This window comes from Epargyreus clarus, unplaced genomic scaffold, assembly GCF_041222505.1.
Source record: "Epargyreus clarus isolate Ecla_fem2 unplaced genomic scaffold, WU_Ecla_fem_2.2 ptg000032l, whole genome shotgun sequence".
Taxonomy (NCBI): Eukaryota; Metazoa; Arthropoda; class Insecta; order Lepidoptera; family Hesperiidae; genus Epargyreus; species Epargyreus clarus.
This window is the reverse complement of record NW_027332237.1, coordinates 10,924,613-10,940,839: the sequence shown is the minus strand read 5'-3', so window position 1 is coordinate 10,940,839 and position 16,227 is coordinate 10,924,613. Positions and strand designations below refer to the sequence as shown.

Here is a 16,227-nt window from a genome sequence, read left to right as displayed (position 1 = left end):
ATATCTTTATTTGTGAATATAGGTATACAGGTGTTTTAAATATTACAAAAAGGTGCTCTACATTCAAGCCTTATGGGCATACAAATATTTATCGTCATAACCTAAGAACAAATTACTCCATAATTATTTATTTATTTATTTGTCTGATAAGTCTGATAACAATAAAACATATTCTCCAATGCAAGACAGAATTAAATATTTATGTCAGTTAAAATTTCATTTAAAGAGTAATAACATTATACAAGTTTACTACTTATATCAAATGTACAACTTTGTACCAACCCCGTAATAATATAACGTCAGCCACAGAACAATCTCATAAGCATAAAATGTTATATACATGTGAGTCAAGAGTTAATTGAATTCCCGAGAGCTCTCGCGGAGGGAGGCTGGGGAAAGTAATACCGTAGCCTTTGAGCCGAGTGTACTATCTATGTTTATGCAAATACGGAATGATATGTTGTGACGCATGTGACTTGAATGATACGGTGATACAGTTGATATTAAAGTGGTAAATTTAATGATATTTAACGTGTGCAAGTACAGAATGATATACTGAGTGACGTATGTGACTTGAATGATACGGTGATACAGTTGATATTAAAGTGGTAAATTGAATGATATCTAACGTGAGCAAATACGGAATGATATGTTGTGACGTATGTGACTTGTATGATATGGTGATACAGTTGATATTAAAGTGGTAATTTGAATGATATCTAACGTGTGCAAGTACAGAATGATATACTGAGTGACGTATGTGACTTGAATGATACGGTGATACAGTTGATATTAAAGTAGTCAATTGAATGATATCTAACGTGAGCAAGTACGGAATGATATGTTGTGACGGATGTGACTTGAATGATACGGTGATACAGTTGATATTAAAGTGGTAAATTGAATGATATCTAACGTGTGCAAGTACAGAATGATATACTGAGTGACGTATGTGACTTGAATGATACGGTGATACAGTTGATATTAAAGTGGTAAATTGAATGATATTTAACGTGTGCAAATACGGAATGATATGTTGTGACGTATGTGACTTGTATGATATAGTGATACAGTTGATATTAAAGTGGTAAATTGAATGATATCTAACGTGGGCAAATAGGTAATGATATGTTGTGACGTATGTGACTTGAATGATATGGTGATACAGTTGATATTAAAGTGATAAATTGAATGATATCTAACGTGTGCAAATACGGAATGATATGTTGTGACGTATGTGACTTGAATGATACGGTGATACAGTTGATATTAAAGTGGTAAATTGAATGATATCTAACGTGGGCAAATACGGAATGATATGTTGTGACGTAAGTGACTTGAATGATACGGTGATACAGTTGATATTAAAGTGATACATTGAATGATATCTAACGTGGGCAAATACGGAATGATATGTTGTGACGTATGTGACTTAAATGATACGGTGATACAGTTGATATTTAAGTGATGACTTGAATGATATAAGTGACTTGAATGATACAGTTAATGTTCATTCAATTCATTCATTCGTTCTTGTATATATGTAAATTTTGTAAATAAGTTATTTTATATTTATAGTTTAATTTATTATTTTTAATTTACTGTAAATTTAATTATAATTGTAAATATTTTTCAGTTAATAAAGTTAATGTTTAAGTGATAAGTTGAATGACATTGATTATTTTGACATGATTTTGATTTATTTTGACATACGTTAAAATAAAAATATATTGGTGATTCATTAAAAGATTTCACACAGAGACATATTATACATCCTATTATCAATTAAAAAAGTTTCTTACATTGAACATTATAAATAACATTATCTAAACTATTTAGAATTCTTGAGTTAGATAACTATTACATAGGATGCAAGACGTAAGATTGCCTAGGAAATACAATATCCGGCGGAGAATAACTTCTGTGTTAGTATTATATCTGTTAACCGTATTGATAGCTTAGTCGAACGAATTTAGATCTTAAAGACTCAGTCCCAAGTTAAAGCTGATTTTCCAGCGCCACATATACCATTAGGTTAAGTTTGACATTGTAAAAAAACATTTTTTTTAAAGATGTGTGTTATGGAGTTTATTTCGCGCTTCTTCTCCATAACGAAACACCTTGTGAAGTGGTGGTAGTTTTACTGACATTCAAAAAGTGCTCTGTAAAGAACCTATTTTGAATTAAAAAAAATGATTTGATTTGATTGATATCTCCTGATTGTAAAATAGAGCCACGATCTCACTCAATTATCTTCAAACATAAAATAAAAAAGCAGTTATTTAAAACTCACTTGTAATATAGCAGGCGTAATATTTATTCGAGGGAGGGGTGAGGGGTGGGGAGGGGTGACACGGACGATATTCAAATTGCGAACATTTCATTTTAACGCTTTACCAAGATATTTGCTCGCTCCCACGCTCCGTAAGGATGGGGTGTGGCGATAACGGTTTTTGTTTGAAATATTTATATTATTACTAAAGGATTTGACGAAATTTATATTTTTTAAAAGAAAATGGTTTAGAAGCGCTGATTATTCCTTTTGAAATATGTTAAAGTAAGAACCTACTTTAGTCCTAGGTAGTAAAGGAAGTAACTTCAGATATCATAAGAGTAATTTATCTAAATACAAGCTGACCTTAAAAAGGTTAAGGGTGAACAACCCTTATCACTTAGGGGTATGAAATATAGTTAGTAGCCGATTCTCAGACCTACTGAATATGCATATAAAATTTGGTGGAAAGCGGTAAAGCCGCTTCGGAGGAGTACGGTACCTAACTAACATTGTAACAAGAGAATTTTATATATAAGATAATCTTGAAAATGTAATGAATAGATTATATCATATTATGAAAATTTTATGATAATTAATAAACAGTGTGGTGAAGTGTTCAGAATAACAAATAGTCAGATTGAGTGTCGTAAGTTCACTTCTTAGTTAAGCAGAAATAAAGCGACGCATTATGTTTTCTGCATTAGTGTGTGATACTCGTATTTATAGAAATTAATTATCACTTGCTAAACGGTGAAGGCAAACATCGTGAGGAAACCTGCATACCTGAGAGATTTATAAAAAAATCTCCAAGGTATGTGAAGTTTACCAATACGCACTTGTCCAGCGCGGTGGACTATGGCCTAATCCTTCTCATTATGAGAGGAGACCCGTACCCAGCAGTGGGACGTTAATGGGTTGATGATGACTCGTATTTATGCATGTTTTGTAGCATCCATTGTACAGTAACATCAATTTTGAGATTTTAAGCAAATAAAGAACCATTAATCTACTTATTACATGGAAATAGGTGTAGTAGAACCAAGAATTCTACTCAATTAATAATAATCTCTTACGAACATTTAAGGAAATCGGTTACCATTGACACAATAGTCTTAATCGTGACAAATACAAAAAACGTCAGTGGAAAAACCAGTATCATTCAAACATATTGAATATACAGTTTTAAAGCTATTACAAAAACTAGTCAAAAGCAAAACTAGTTATTTAAGTAGATAATCCATCATCGGCTGCGTAATTTATGAGCAAATATTGACGAAAAAGTGTTAGTAAGTTCGCATATTTGGCCACCGAGCAAACATGCATTAGTGACAGGAAAAACTACTTTGTCGACACAAAAAGTTGAACAAAAAAGATGTAGAGAGGTGTTGTGTTATGAATACCACAAAGAAACATTTAGATCATAGAAGTTTGTGCCTAAAATACTTTTCAAACTACAAAACAATAAAATGTAGTTTTAAGAAGACATCAAAAAAGTTATCGATATAAATCAAAAACATATATTTTAAAACCATTGTTATATGAATGTAAGTAAATAGGTATCTGTTTTGTTAAGTCTTCGGAAAACAATATAATATTTATTTAAGTACCTACTTATATTTGTTATTAGTTACTTATTTAAGGGCGCGTACCTATTAGCCGCTATAAATATGTATCTATTCTTATGTATTTACAAAGCAGCGCGGCTGTAGCCGCTGACACCATGGCTAATTGGAAGCTCGTCGAAAAATACTCGACACAAGTCAATAATAAAACATTTAAGTACAACATTTTTAAACAATCGACAGTCGATAGAGTTCCCGCAAAACCTGACCCAAAGTTGAGACCTTTGTGAAATATGAACAACATGAATTTATCTACTAATACCCGTTATTAATATTTAATCTATCCAATTCTTGCCTATCAAAGATCAAAATTTATTATTATGTTATAATAATTTATTTCTTATTAATTAATTGATTGAGTACGATCCATTATTAAACTTTAAACTTTGGCATGGAAAACATTAAATACCAGGCGTAAGTCTCTCTATAGATGTCAATAAACCCGAATCGCCAAGAACAATCTATTTGTTATAAACCACCGCCACACCTATGTCTACCTAATAACAGCAGTGTTAGGCGCTGCTGTGTTCCAGTTTGAAGGGTGTGGTAAGGGAGACAGACTTTTCCGAGGCGTTCCAGCTTAGTCCTGAGGGGTAGCGGCGCATCTGTGGCCGACCTCAGGTAGGAATATCTTATCTTATCTGGGGTTGATTACAGATGTCCGTGGGCGGCAGTAGCCTTACCATCAGGTGGACTGCATGCTCGTCTGCTACTCTTACATTATAAAAAAAAACATAGTTTATTATTATTAGTATGTATTAATCTATCGACAATCGATAAAGTTCCCGCAAGCCCTAGCGCCAAGTTGAGACGTTTGCGAAATGTGAACATTTCACGAATTGATCGTTCAGCTGCGGAATTCTCATTTGCGAGCGCTCCCCTCCCCCTTCACCCCCACCCCTCCGCCCTCCTCACCTGTATCCACAGATCACCGAATTGTGTCACGGTTTTAATATAAATTTAATTTGAAGGCGTTTATTTATGGAACTCGAATCGAGGTATTTCTTTCTCTTGTAAGGAAATGTTAAGGATATTAAGAAGAATTATTTGTTGTATGAATGTTTGCAACTAGATTAATGTGTGAATTTATTGTATTGAGTTTGATACTAAAGTTTATCTATTTATGACATAAGCACAACATCGAAATAACTGTAGAGTTAAGGTACTCATTGGTACTTAAATTGTTTGGTGTATGTATCTAACATTTACTGTGAAGAAGGCTATTCCTAATTTAAAACTTTTTGAAATTTTATATGTTTGTTTTAAGATGAGAGAAAGTATCGTGACAAAACTTAGATTTTCTTTAAATGAAATATATTTATTTTGTATAGGCCAACGACGGCACTTACAAATTGTCAGGTACAATATTTTTCTTAAACTACCGGATCGGAACGCGACCTCTTCTGAGAAGATCCGATAAGAAACTCAGCGGGTTTGTCTTTTTTTTTAAATAATAATTATTATTCTCTTTTTTTAATGCCATCATTTTTACATATAATTAATAAAGAAGTACATATAATTAATCAAGAAATAAATGGTAGGTCTGGTCTTGGTCATATTATCACATCTAATCTTCGCATCTAATACATATATTTCTAATTGCGATAATTGCAATACGAGTTTAAAAAAAAAAAACAAATTCAACATACAATTTAAAACCATAACTATCTACGTGTGGTATAGCGGTCACTATACCGTCAAGAGGTCCGAGGTTCGATTCCCACTCAAACAGTATTTGTCTAAGCATTTAAATTCTCGTCTCTATATCCATAGCACCACCAACATAAGGAACTCTATTATAGAGCCATGACGTCATAAGCTACACATCTCTACATACAAACTCTACATTGTGTTACGCTCGGCCGTCCACACAATGCATGCAGACATTAATAATTACACCCTCCACCCCCTCCCCCTCACCCTCATTGTAATATAAATCGAATCTCACGCAAATTGAAATATATGATAACTACGTATCATGCCAAACGTATTGAAGAGATGTAGTATTTATTAGAAGGTGCTAGAACCCTTTGTGGTTCGACTCCGGCGGCACCACCGCCACACCTATTTCTGCCTCATAACAGCAAACGCGCTACTGTGTTCTGATTTGAAGGGTGTGGTAAGGGAGACATACTTTTCCGAGACGTTCCAGCTTAGTCCTCAGCGGCGGCACGTCTGTGGCCGACCTCAGGTCTAATCTAATTCTATCTGGGGTTGATTGCATATGTCCATGGGCGGCAGTAGCCACTTACCATCAGGTGGACTGCATGCTTGTCTGCTACTCCTATATTATAAAAAAAGTATGAATTACCTAAGCTATTTTTTATAATATTAAAATAGTCAGTCCTGATGGTAAGTCACTGGCGTCTGTAAACTCTAACTAATTCTGTATAGAACAGGCTCTTCCTGAATTCGACCACAGATGAGTTACTAGTTCTGGTAAGGTAGTCATAGGTAAGTACCTAAATCGGTCATCGTCCACACTCAGCCCAGCAGTAAGCACTAAGAAATGGTTTTCCAAAATTCACCCTCAAAGAGGGCTAAAAACGGGAAAGCTTGTAAAGTATTTGTTATATTTAATTTGTATTATAATAGGTGTTAATTTAAGCCACACTTATAAAAAACATCTTCTATTAAAACATCATAAGCCTATAGCAAGTATGATAATACTATCCACTGATATCATTGATTTAAAAGCTAATACTTTGAAGCGATGTGGGCCAAAATACTCCATGATCCAAACCTAAGAGAAACTCGAGCTTAATAAAACAAAACGTATATTATTATCAACCCACATTTATATAAAACGGCTACGTTCATATTGTTTAATACTAAATTCGTTTCGTGTACGTTAGCTCCCGTCACCCCAACCTCCTCTCATTGTAATTTAAATCGAATTCCGACCAAATTGAAATATTTCAATTTGCACCTTCCGCCCCCACGCGCCCCGATTGCTATCGAATTAGATTAAGACGCAGTGTTACTGATCACTCTTTATAAATATGCTGGTAATAGGTAGAATGGGGTTAATTGGACACACATAATAATAGTATTTTACAATAAAAATATGAAGCAAGTTTTGCGTGATAATTTTTTACAAATATTTTGTTTACATAATAATTTTTAATATTTTTTTACCTACGTTTGGTGCTACCTATATCTACATTTATTTTTCTGATCATATTTGCATTTATAGTTTATTTACTATGATTTGTTATAACTTTTTTGACCTCTTTTGTTCAATTTTATTGCAGATGGCACTGTCTATATTTCTTATTTGTTTCACAATTTATAGCATAATAATTAGCAGAACTGTACACCTCTAAAATATTATGTGCTATTTTGGTACGGTTGTCTGATTAAATAAGCTTATATAATAGCTATAACTAAAAGAATATTTCCACGAGCATGGCTGTCGAAACGAATATGCAGATAACGTAGAAATGACCAACAAAGCGATATCTCACGATCTCATTACAACGTAAAGCATATTTAACTCCAATAACACTGAATACGAGCCATTATGCGAACAATAACACAAAACCTCAACAATAAATATTAAAAGAACGGAATCCTCTACGAATAACAAACATAATTGTGTTTTTTACCTCATTCAATAGCGCTTTGTCCAAACTGGTTCTCAAAAAAGTCACCTTTATAAATTAAGTTTCAGCGTATTTGCACCAATGGGGTATCAGAGGCGGGGTTTTACGGGCTCGCGATTGGTTAAGCCGGTCCTTACATCTGACAACATTTTATATAACCGGATGATACAACATATACAGTTAAACTCCAGTGGAAGAGGGATAGAGCTAGAGAATACAGTGTGTCGTTTCGCTCTCGAGCCTCTCGCTCGCTCGGGCAACTGTAGAATCGAAACAGTGTTGGTAACATCGCGGCCGGGGGAACAGGCTCGTGTTGCGTTCCTGGTGTCGGTGATGTGCGAATGTGATTGTTAAATAATGGAAATGTCGCTGCCCAACGGTGTCGATGTGTCCCAGCTGGTGCAGCATCCAGTGCTCGCTGCCCTGCCGCCCTTCTTCCTCAGAGCTTCCGAGAGATATCAGGTTGGTTTAAAATTTCAGAGTTCTATGGAATTGAAATATGTTGAAATTATATTTGAATTGGATTGATTGGGAAATAAGTTGATGTTTTTAGTGTTTTGGTGTGTCAGAAGTGTCCTTTTAAATTAGTGTTCTTTAATTAAAAAAGCTCTCACTTAAAAAAAATAAAATAATGTGTTAATTTTTGTGAGAAAAATAGTACTTATAGTTTTAATAATAATAATACAGTTTTAAATTTGATTATCTTGTTTGATAAGATAATAATATTTTGATATTTGCGTGCTTAAAAAATTTTGGTGATAAAGCTGCAAATGAAGCTTTCATAAGTAATTGTACAAAATGTGTATAATGTAATTTACAAAGAGCTTTTAAAGTTTTAAGTTTAACGTGAGTAACTTGTTTCAAGTCAATTAACTGATGAAATTTTACTCATGAATAAAAGCTTTTTAAATTTATTTTGTTTGTAACAGGTTTTTTTTTAATTTGTTTTAAATTTTTAAGTTTGTATAACGATGTAATATAAATTAACATTTATTTTTTGTGAAACCACGGTAATGGTACTTACCATTATATTATTTTCCATTTAAGTTGAAAAAACAAGATGATTATTATGTAAAACTTAAAAAAAACAGCTATTTTGTATCATTTATTCTAATCAATCTTTTTTAATTCAAAGTATTTAAGGGTTATGTTAAAATTTTTTGAAAATGTAGTTGTGTGAGTGTCCGCCGGACGGCTTGGACGGAAGCTTTTAAGTAGATGCAAAATTAAATTGTCCATTTAATAATACTTGTATTTTTAATTAGTATTTCAATATTAACTTGATAATAAATTATATTTCTGTTGAGTTTTAATGAACAGAGCTAAGTTAACAACGTCTCTACATTTTAGAAGTTACTAATAATTATGTAGGTTATTATAAAAGAGAGTTCTGCGCTTTACATTTTTATACAAGTACATTGAAATAGTAAACCAACAATGACATAATTCTTATTAAGATTAGATGAACAATAGTTCTATAAAGTGCACTTAGGTACACATTAAATTTAGTGATTTGAAGACGATTATTATAAGTGGTATTCTGAAAAGAATCCATTATAAATGAACTATATTGATGACTTAAGATTGACTTATCAATTCCCAGGTACATGGTAATATGAGTACCTATCATAGTTACTGAATTTGATATATATATTTTCAAACCTTTTGTATGGTAAAGGAGAGATTTACAAGGCGTTCTAGCTTATTCCACAGGAATAGTGCAATGCATATGTGACCATCCGGGCCACTGTAATCAACCCTAGATAAGATTAAAATTCAATCTGAGGTCAACGACAGATATATACTCGTACCACTGAGGACTAAGTTGAAATGTCACATGTAGGCTTATTCCTATGTATTCTTTAATATACCCACCCTTGATATCAAGCACAGCAGCGCTTACCACTGCTGTTATTAGGCAGAAATAGGTGTGGCGATGGTGCCGCCGGAATGGAACTAAAAAGGTTCCACCACATTTCACAAATACATACAAATATAGAACTCCATGACAATCTTTCACGTTGCTCTAGTGTGTGCCTGAGTAAGCAGTGCCTGAGATTTGAGCCACTAACATAGTAGGTACCTACATATTTAATGATTCAATAATATATATGTAAAGAAAATACGTGTATCTTTATTGTTGATAGTTTTGTAAATTGTAATTAGCTTTAATTTGATATAGCCTAAACTCTTTGTTAGTGTTAACAAGATAGAGTTTTCATTTTTGACATCACGTTCTAAAATGATTTATTAAAAGAGGATAAATGTTATGACGAAAGACCGAAAAAATATTGATTCGGCAAAATATACACTAAAACACAATAGTACAAAAATTAACATATAATATTATAACAATTTTAAAATGAAAAGGTCTCCACTCAGCTTTAATGTTTTAGTTAATTGTGCCTGCAACGCTGGTATTCTGTGTAAAACCTAAAATATATTTTGAGAAGAAGATCGAATAATCAATCATAATGAATCGCCTCAAAATAAAATTATAATAAAATTTAAGTTATTAAAATAATAATTCAATTTAGAGTAAAAAGCGTGGGGTGATATTTGAAATGTTACAATCATTCTATTGGCTATTCAATTATTCTATTCTATTCTATATCTGAAAGAATAGTTATGAACCGCAGTAAAATGCACCCTCACCTATCACCCATTATGTATTAAACCTATATGTATTAAACATATAAAAAAAACTTATATAAACAAATTGGTCACAGGGTTTGAACTGGCTATCACACCGTTCAGAGCACACACTGCAAGCGTTGCTGCTAAGCGGCAACCGGTGTGACGGTGGTACCGAGCCCGCCACACACAACGGGTTCTACCACCTGGTGAATAATTGAATTGAATTTATAAACTAGATAATATTAATTGATTATTAACTAGTTATTTCGATTAAGTGTGATATTAAGATTAATATCAGATCCCCTACAATTTAAAGGTTGAAAATTATGTAAAAACAATTATAAAGAGAAATGAATCAAATCAAATTATTTTATTGTGGAATATAGGTACAACATAAAATTTTGGATAACAAAGAGTAAAAACGTTGTGTAAAATATGTTTCAAGTCAGTAAATTTAATATTTTTATAGTTTTGCGAAAACAAACTTGCAAAATTTTGGATATTTTATATACAATGTTTAGGTTAGGTTAGATTAGGTTGGGGCTGTTGAGAATATAATTAGCATTTCTGAATATTATTTTAATTGAGTTTCATGGTTCCAACAGGAAGGTATTTTAAAGACTTACCCATAATATTATAGGCAAAATTGACATATCTGAGAATGAGTTGTATCTTTGCATAAAAATCATTTGAACGAATAAATAATTTCAAAAATAAAGTCACACAGGTAACAATATAAATATACTTGAAAGCGTTGATTTTACTTATTTTCTAGGTATGTGTATTAGTGACAAGGAACGCTCTACTATTACCTTTTAGTAATCTACGTATTTCTATTTCATGCAAGATTGAATTGATAAGGTCAATTTAGCCTTAGAAGATGGTAAAACCCATTGTGGTTCGACTCCGGCGGCACCACCGCCACACCTATTTCTACCTAATAACAGCAGTGTTAGGCGCTGCTGTGTTCCGGTTTGAAGGGTGTGGTAAGGGAGACAGACTTTTCCGAGGCGTTCCAGCTTAGTCCTCAGGGGTAGCGGCGCATCTGTGGCCGACCTCAGGTAGAAATATCTAATCCTATTTGTAGTTGATTACAAATGTCCTTGGGCGGCAGTAGCCACTTACCATCAGGTGGACTGCGTGCTCGTCTGCTACTAGTATATTACAAAAACCTCTTTTCGACGCATTTACGATAGAAGGGTTAACCCTCACAATAAAATGATTATGGCGGTAACCCTACGGAAGTGTGATACTGTAATTAAAATATTACATTACAGGATAAGCCCTCAATATGATACAAATTATATTACACAGTAACAATATAACAATGCTTTTCAAGCGTATAACACGATTATACATTACAATAACAGTGTTATTACACCTGGTAATAAAATTACTTTGTTATAAGCTAATATCAGTTTGAATAAGGAAGTGTTATTTGAAACTTATTATAGTGTTGACTAGCTGTGACCCGCGGTTTTCACCGCGTTTAAAAGTATAAATACTCTAGAAATTTCATGGGTTTTAACGTTTTTGCGCATAACCTTAATTTGTTTTCTAAATTAAAGTGTCAAGGTACTATACATCAGCTTACTAGCAGTAAAGTATTGTCAAAATCGGTGTAGCCATTTCGGAGATGAGTCAGAACACATAGACAGATAAAAATTTCTTTTTTTAATGGTTTTTGCGATTCGGTGGAAGGAAGGTGTGGGAGCCATCTGACTTACATATAAGGCAACCAGCTCAGTCCTCAGGAGTGATGACGAATTTTTGTTTACTATCTACATAGATAAGTATAGATATCTCACCGCCTTGTAATTGATGGAAGCCATTAAATGGCTTAAACCGCTGACAATTCTGTCAGCTATTTAATGGCTATTACGCGGAACAATGCTGAGATGTGCAGTTAAGTGGTGCACACGAAATCGAAGAAAAAGTGCGGAGAAATATCGTTTCATTCGTAAATGTCTAAAAACTACATTTTTTTAATATTTTTCAAACACGAAACTAGATGACAGTGACAATTTCAATTGTCAAAACTGGTTATATTTTCTTGTTAGGAGTGAGTATTCTTTACTAATCTATGGCAACCTAAATTTTATGAAAAGGAAATCAGCCTCATTTTTTGACATAGATCAATAATGTTTAGGTCAAAGATAGAGTAAATTATGCTCGTAAACAGATTTGCAATCTTTTAACACTTCGGAAAAATGTATAAGAACTCTAAATAACTAAATCTGTGTTATTTACACATCTTCTAACCAATGTTAATAATATTAATCCAGACGGACTTTCAGTATAAACCAATGATTAAACTGTAGTATAAATACAAAATTAACTTCTGATAACGTTTAATATTATTTCCATGAATAAAAAGCAATATTATACATATAAAGAGTTTTGAACAAACATAATATAATTAAAACAGCTGTGGTCTGCTCTCCGAAGCACGAAACCGTTCTTAACCCATACAATAACTAACCGGGTATAACTAATAACTAATAACTAACCGCACTCAGTGACTCAACGGCGCTTAGCATGCAGTATCACTATAGGTTCATTGAGTTATAAGTTATAACTTATAACACTTCGTTAGCCACACTCAAAAGGTTAGTTATAATTATTATGAAGTATTTTCTTATTGATTACGTAGTTGTTATAAGTTAAAAGTGTTTTATTTATTTGTAATAAATACTTATTTATTTATTTACAATCCTTGTTTGTTGTTTGTGTTTAGAGTTCCGTAAACAAAGGGTAAAACCCTATTATTATATCCCAGCTTTCTGTCAATCTATCTGACTATCTTTTAATTCGTAATAGACACTTGCAATTTTTAGGGAGTATACGAATAGTAATAATAAAAAGTTACATATAAAGGGGAATTTTCATAGAAATACAATCGAGTATATTTCAGCGCGGTTGCTTGACGAAGGATATATATACTTTATGGACCTTAAGCTATATACCGCTGTTGTCTTATAGTTTGAAAGGATTCAAGGAGTCCAATCAAGTCTCTTCGTAGCAACTTACAACTAAATGTCGTACAACTAAATGTTTGTTTGTTACTTAAATATCTTAGAATTTTATTAAAAGGGAAAACACTAAGAAAGAAAAATAGGCGTATAAAAAAGAGTACAAGCTCTTCAAATATAATGACACACTAACCCAACTCAAGACAGATATTGAGAACTATTGAATGACAGAAGAGGTTTATAAAGCCTATCTACTAGATTTCAGTTTCAAAACAAGGACTACAGCGATCATTATAACAAAACACAAAATAAATTATAACAAAAACACAAAATTAATTTCGACTTATAAACATACCTACTATTTTACGGAGAATGTTTTGCATACCGCGCAGCAGGCCAAGCTCGCAAAACGGTTACCGGAACTCAGCGTAAGTCGCGATTTTTAAGATTACAATCATATTAACTTGCTTAATTCGAAACCCTAACCTAAACCTTTGTCTATACTAATATTATAAAGAGGGACACTTTGTTTGTTTGATTGTAATGAATAGGCTCAAAAACTACTAGACCGATTTTAAAAATTCTTTCGCCATTCGAAAGCTACATTATCCACGAGTAATATAGGCTATATTTTATATGAAATATATTTGATAAATAGATTTTGAGCTGGTGCAAAGATTGCCGGGTCAGCTAGTGTTTAATACAAATAGAAAGTTTCGACGGTGGTAGAACGCTTTGTGGTTTGATTCCGGCGGCACCACCGCCACACCAATTTCTATCTAATAACAGCGTTAAGCGCTGCTGTGTTCTGGTTTGAAGGTGGTAAGGAAGACATACTTTTCCGAGGCGTTCCAGCTTAGTCCTCAGGTTATATACGTGTCAATATTAAGCAAGGTGGTAAAGTGGTGGTTTGACTGGGGAAGTACTACCGTCACATATTGTTCTAGTGTCAGTAGCTTGCGTTTCCGTGGAAGGGTATGGATGCCGGTTGTTTGACATATGCAGTGATCCTATTCCCCAGTAAAAACGCATCTGTGATAGGCTGGTGAACCATTGCTTCATATTTCAAACGAATGTACTGTAAGATTAATTATTACTAAGTTTATGAATTACGAGCTTTTGCCCGCGGCTACGCTCGCGTTACGAAGTAATATTGTTAACTAAGAAGATTTATAAACTTTCATCCCCTATTTTATCCCCTTGGGGGTAGAATTGATCAAAATCCTTTCTTAGCGGATGCCTACGTCATAACATCTACCTGCATGCCAAATTTCAGCCCGATCCGTCCAGTGGTTTGGGCTGTGCGTTGATAGATCACTATGTCAGTCACCTTTGAGTTATATATATCTAGATGAAACTTTTAAACAACTCAACAATTAATCTTAAAACATCTTATTCGTTATTAATCCTATGAGAATGTAAAGTATAAACATCTATTGTATAAAATTCTTACCTACTACAATTTATTTATGGATCAATAACAATCAAGTTAGTATCGATATTTTACATCTTCCAAGTAGCTCAGATTGTTTTTTCTTACATTTAGTGCATAATACACTCATCATATCTCTAGAAATTCTACTTTGCTCTAAAATAATTACTTAAATTTTTAAAAATAACTTTATCATTAAATATCTCTGTTTTGCTCCAATAGAGTCAGTCTTACCAGTAATTTTAATGAACAAGATATTAGTGGAAACTTTACTGATATGTGAACTAGTTTTATAACCTATTTTTAAGTATCATGTTGTATTGTATGTTTCATAAATAAAAAAGAAATAAAAATAAATATATCCACCTCTACTCACATCATATTATTTGTCTGTGCAGAGAACCCCAAAATGCGCGAGGTGCCGCAACCACGGCGTGGTGTCAGCGCTGAAGGGCCACAAGCGCTACTGTCGGTGGAGGGACTGCGTGTGCGCTAAATGCACGCTCATTGCCGAAAGACAACGCGTCATGGCTGCACAGGTACTTTTTTATAATATAGGAGTAGCAGACGGGCATGCTGTCCACCTGGTAGTAAGTGGCTACTGCCGCCCATGGACATTTGTAATCAACCCCATATACGATAATATATTCCTACCTTAGGTCGGCCACAGATGTGCCGCTACCGCTGAGGACTAAGCTGGAGCGCCTCGGAAAAGTATGTCTCCCATACCACACCCTTCAAACCAGAACACAGCAGCGCTTAACTCTGCTGTTAGGAGGCAGAAATAGGTGTGGAGGTGGTGTCGCCGGAATCAAACCAGAAAGGGTTCTACCACCTTCAAATTTGCAAAAAATGTAGAACACACACAAACACACCCGTACAAATATAGACACAAGCGCCCATGAAAGCATGCACGTAAACACACACACACACACACGCATGTCACACGATCTCGCAAGCGCGCACACACGCACAGTTACACAAACACACACACATACACACGCATGTCACACGAACTCGCAAGCGCGCAAACACGCACAGTTACACAAACACACACACATACATACATACACACACACACACCGAAAGGTGTATTGAAGGTGGCAGATCACTTTGTGGTTCTACTCTGGAGGCACCACTGCTACTCCTATTTCTACCTTAACAATAGTGTTAAGCATCACATCATATACTTGTACATCACAAAAAACCTAGAGCTCTAGTGCCATCAGTGGAACTTCAAATACCAATGCAGTGTTGGAGGCGTACATAAAAGGAAACTGACGGTCTCCCATCCACCTGTCAACCGTGCCAAACGTTGCATCACAGTAAAAATCTTTGCTTTTATAATCTGCTCCAATCGGTGTCACTCAACTATTATACACTACTAAAAAATTAATAATAAAATGTATGTATGTCTGTAGGTCGCGTTACGTCGCCAACAAGCACAAGAAGAGAACGAGGCCCGAGAATTGAACCTGCTATACGGCGGGCAGCCGTCCGCCGCGCCACACTACCCAGACCTACCCGACGACTCACCCGGTAAGTACATATTTAGATCATATACTTAATATAGATCTGTACCTAAAAGCTGTTACAACCTAACCTAACCTAACTTACCCGATAAATTAAATAGACTTCACTTTTAGCAATTTAACTTACACAACGTCCCTTCAACTTAAATTGG

General features: G+C 34.0%; 1 protein-coding gene across 1 annotated transcript in view; it reads left to right on the top strand.

The window, feature by feature from the left end:
* Positions 1-7,797: 7,797 nt before the first annotated feature.
* The window catches only part of dmrt99B (doublesex-Mab related 99B), a 40,945-nt gene continuing 32,515 nt past the window's right edge, over positions 7,798-16,227 (top strand). The window contains exons 1-3 of the mRNA XM_073090413.1: positions 7,798-7,964; positions 14,942-15,082; positions 15,965-16,082. Coding sequence (XP_072946514.1) covers positions 7,860-7,964; positions 14,942-15,082; positions 15,965-16,082 — 364 coding nt within the window. The 5' untranslated portion in view covers positions 7,798-7,859. The remainder of the gene's footprint in view (positions 7,965-14,941; positions 15,083-15,964; positions 16,083-16,227) is intronic.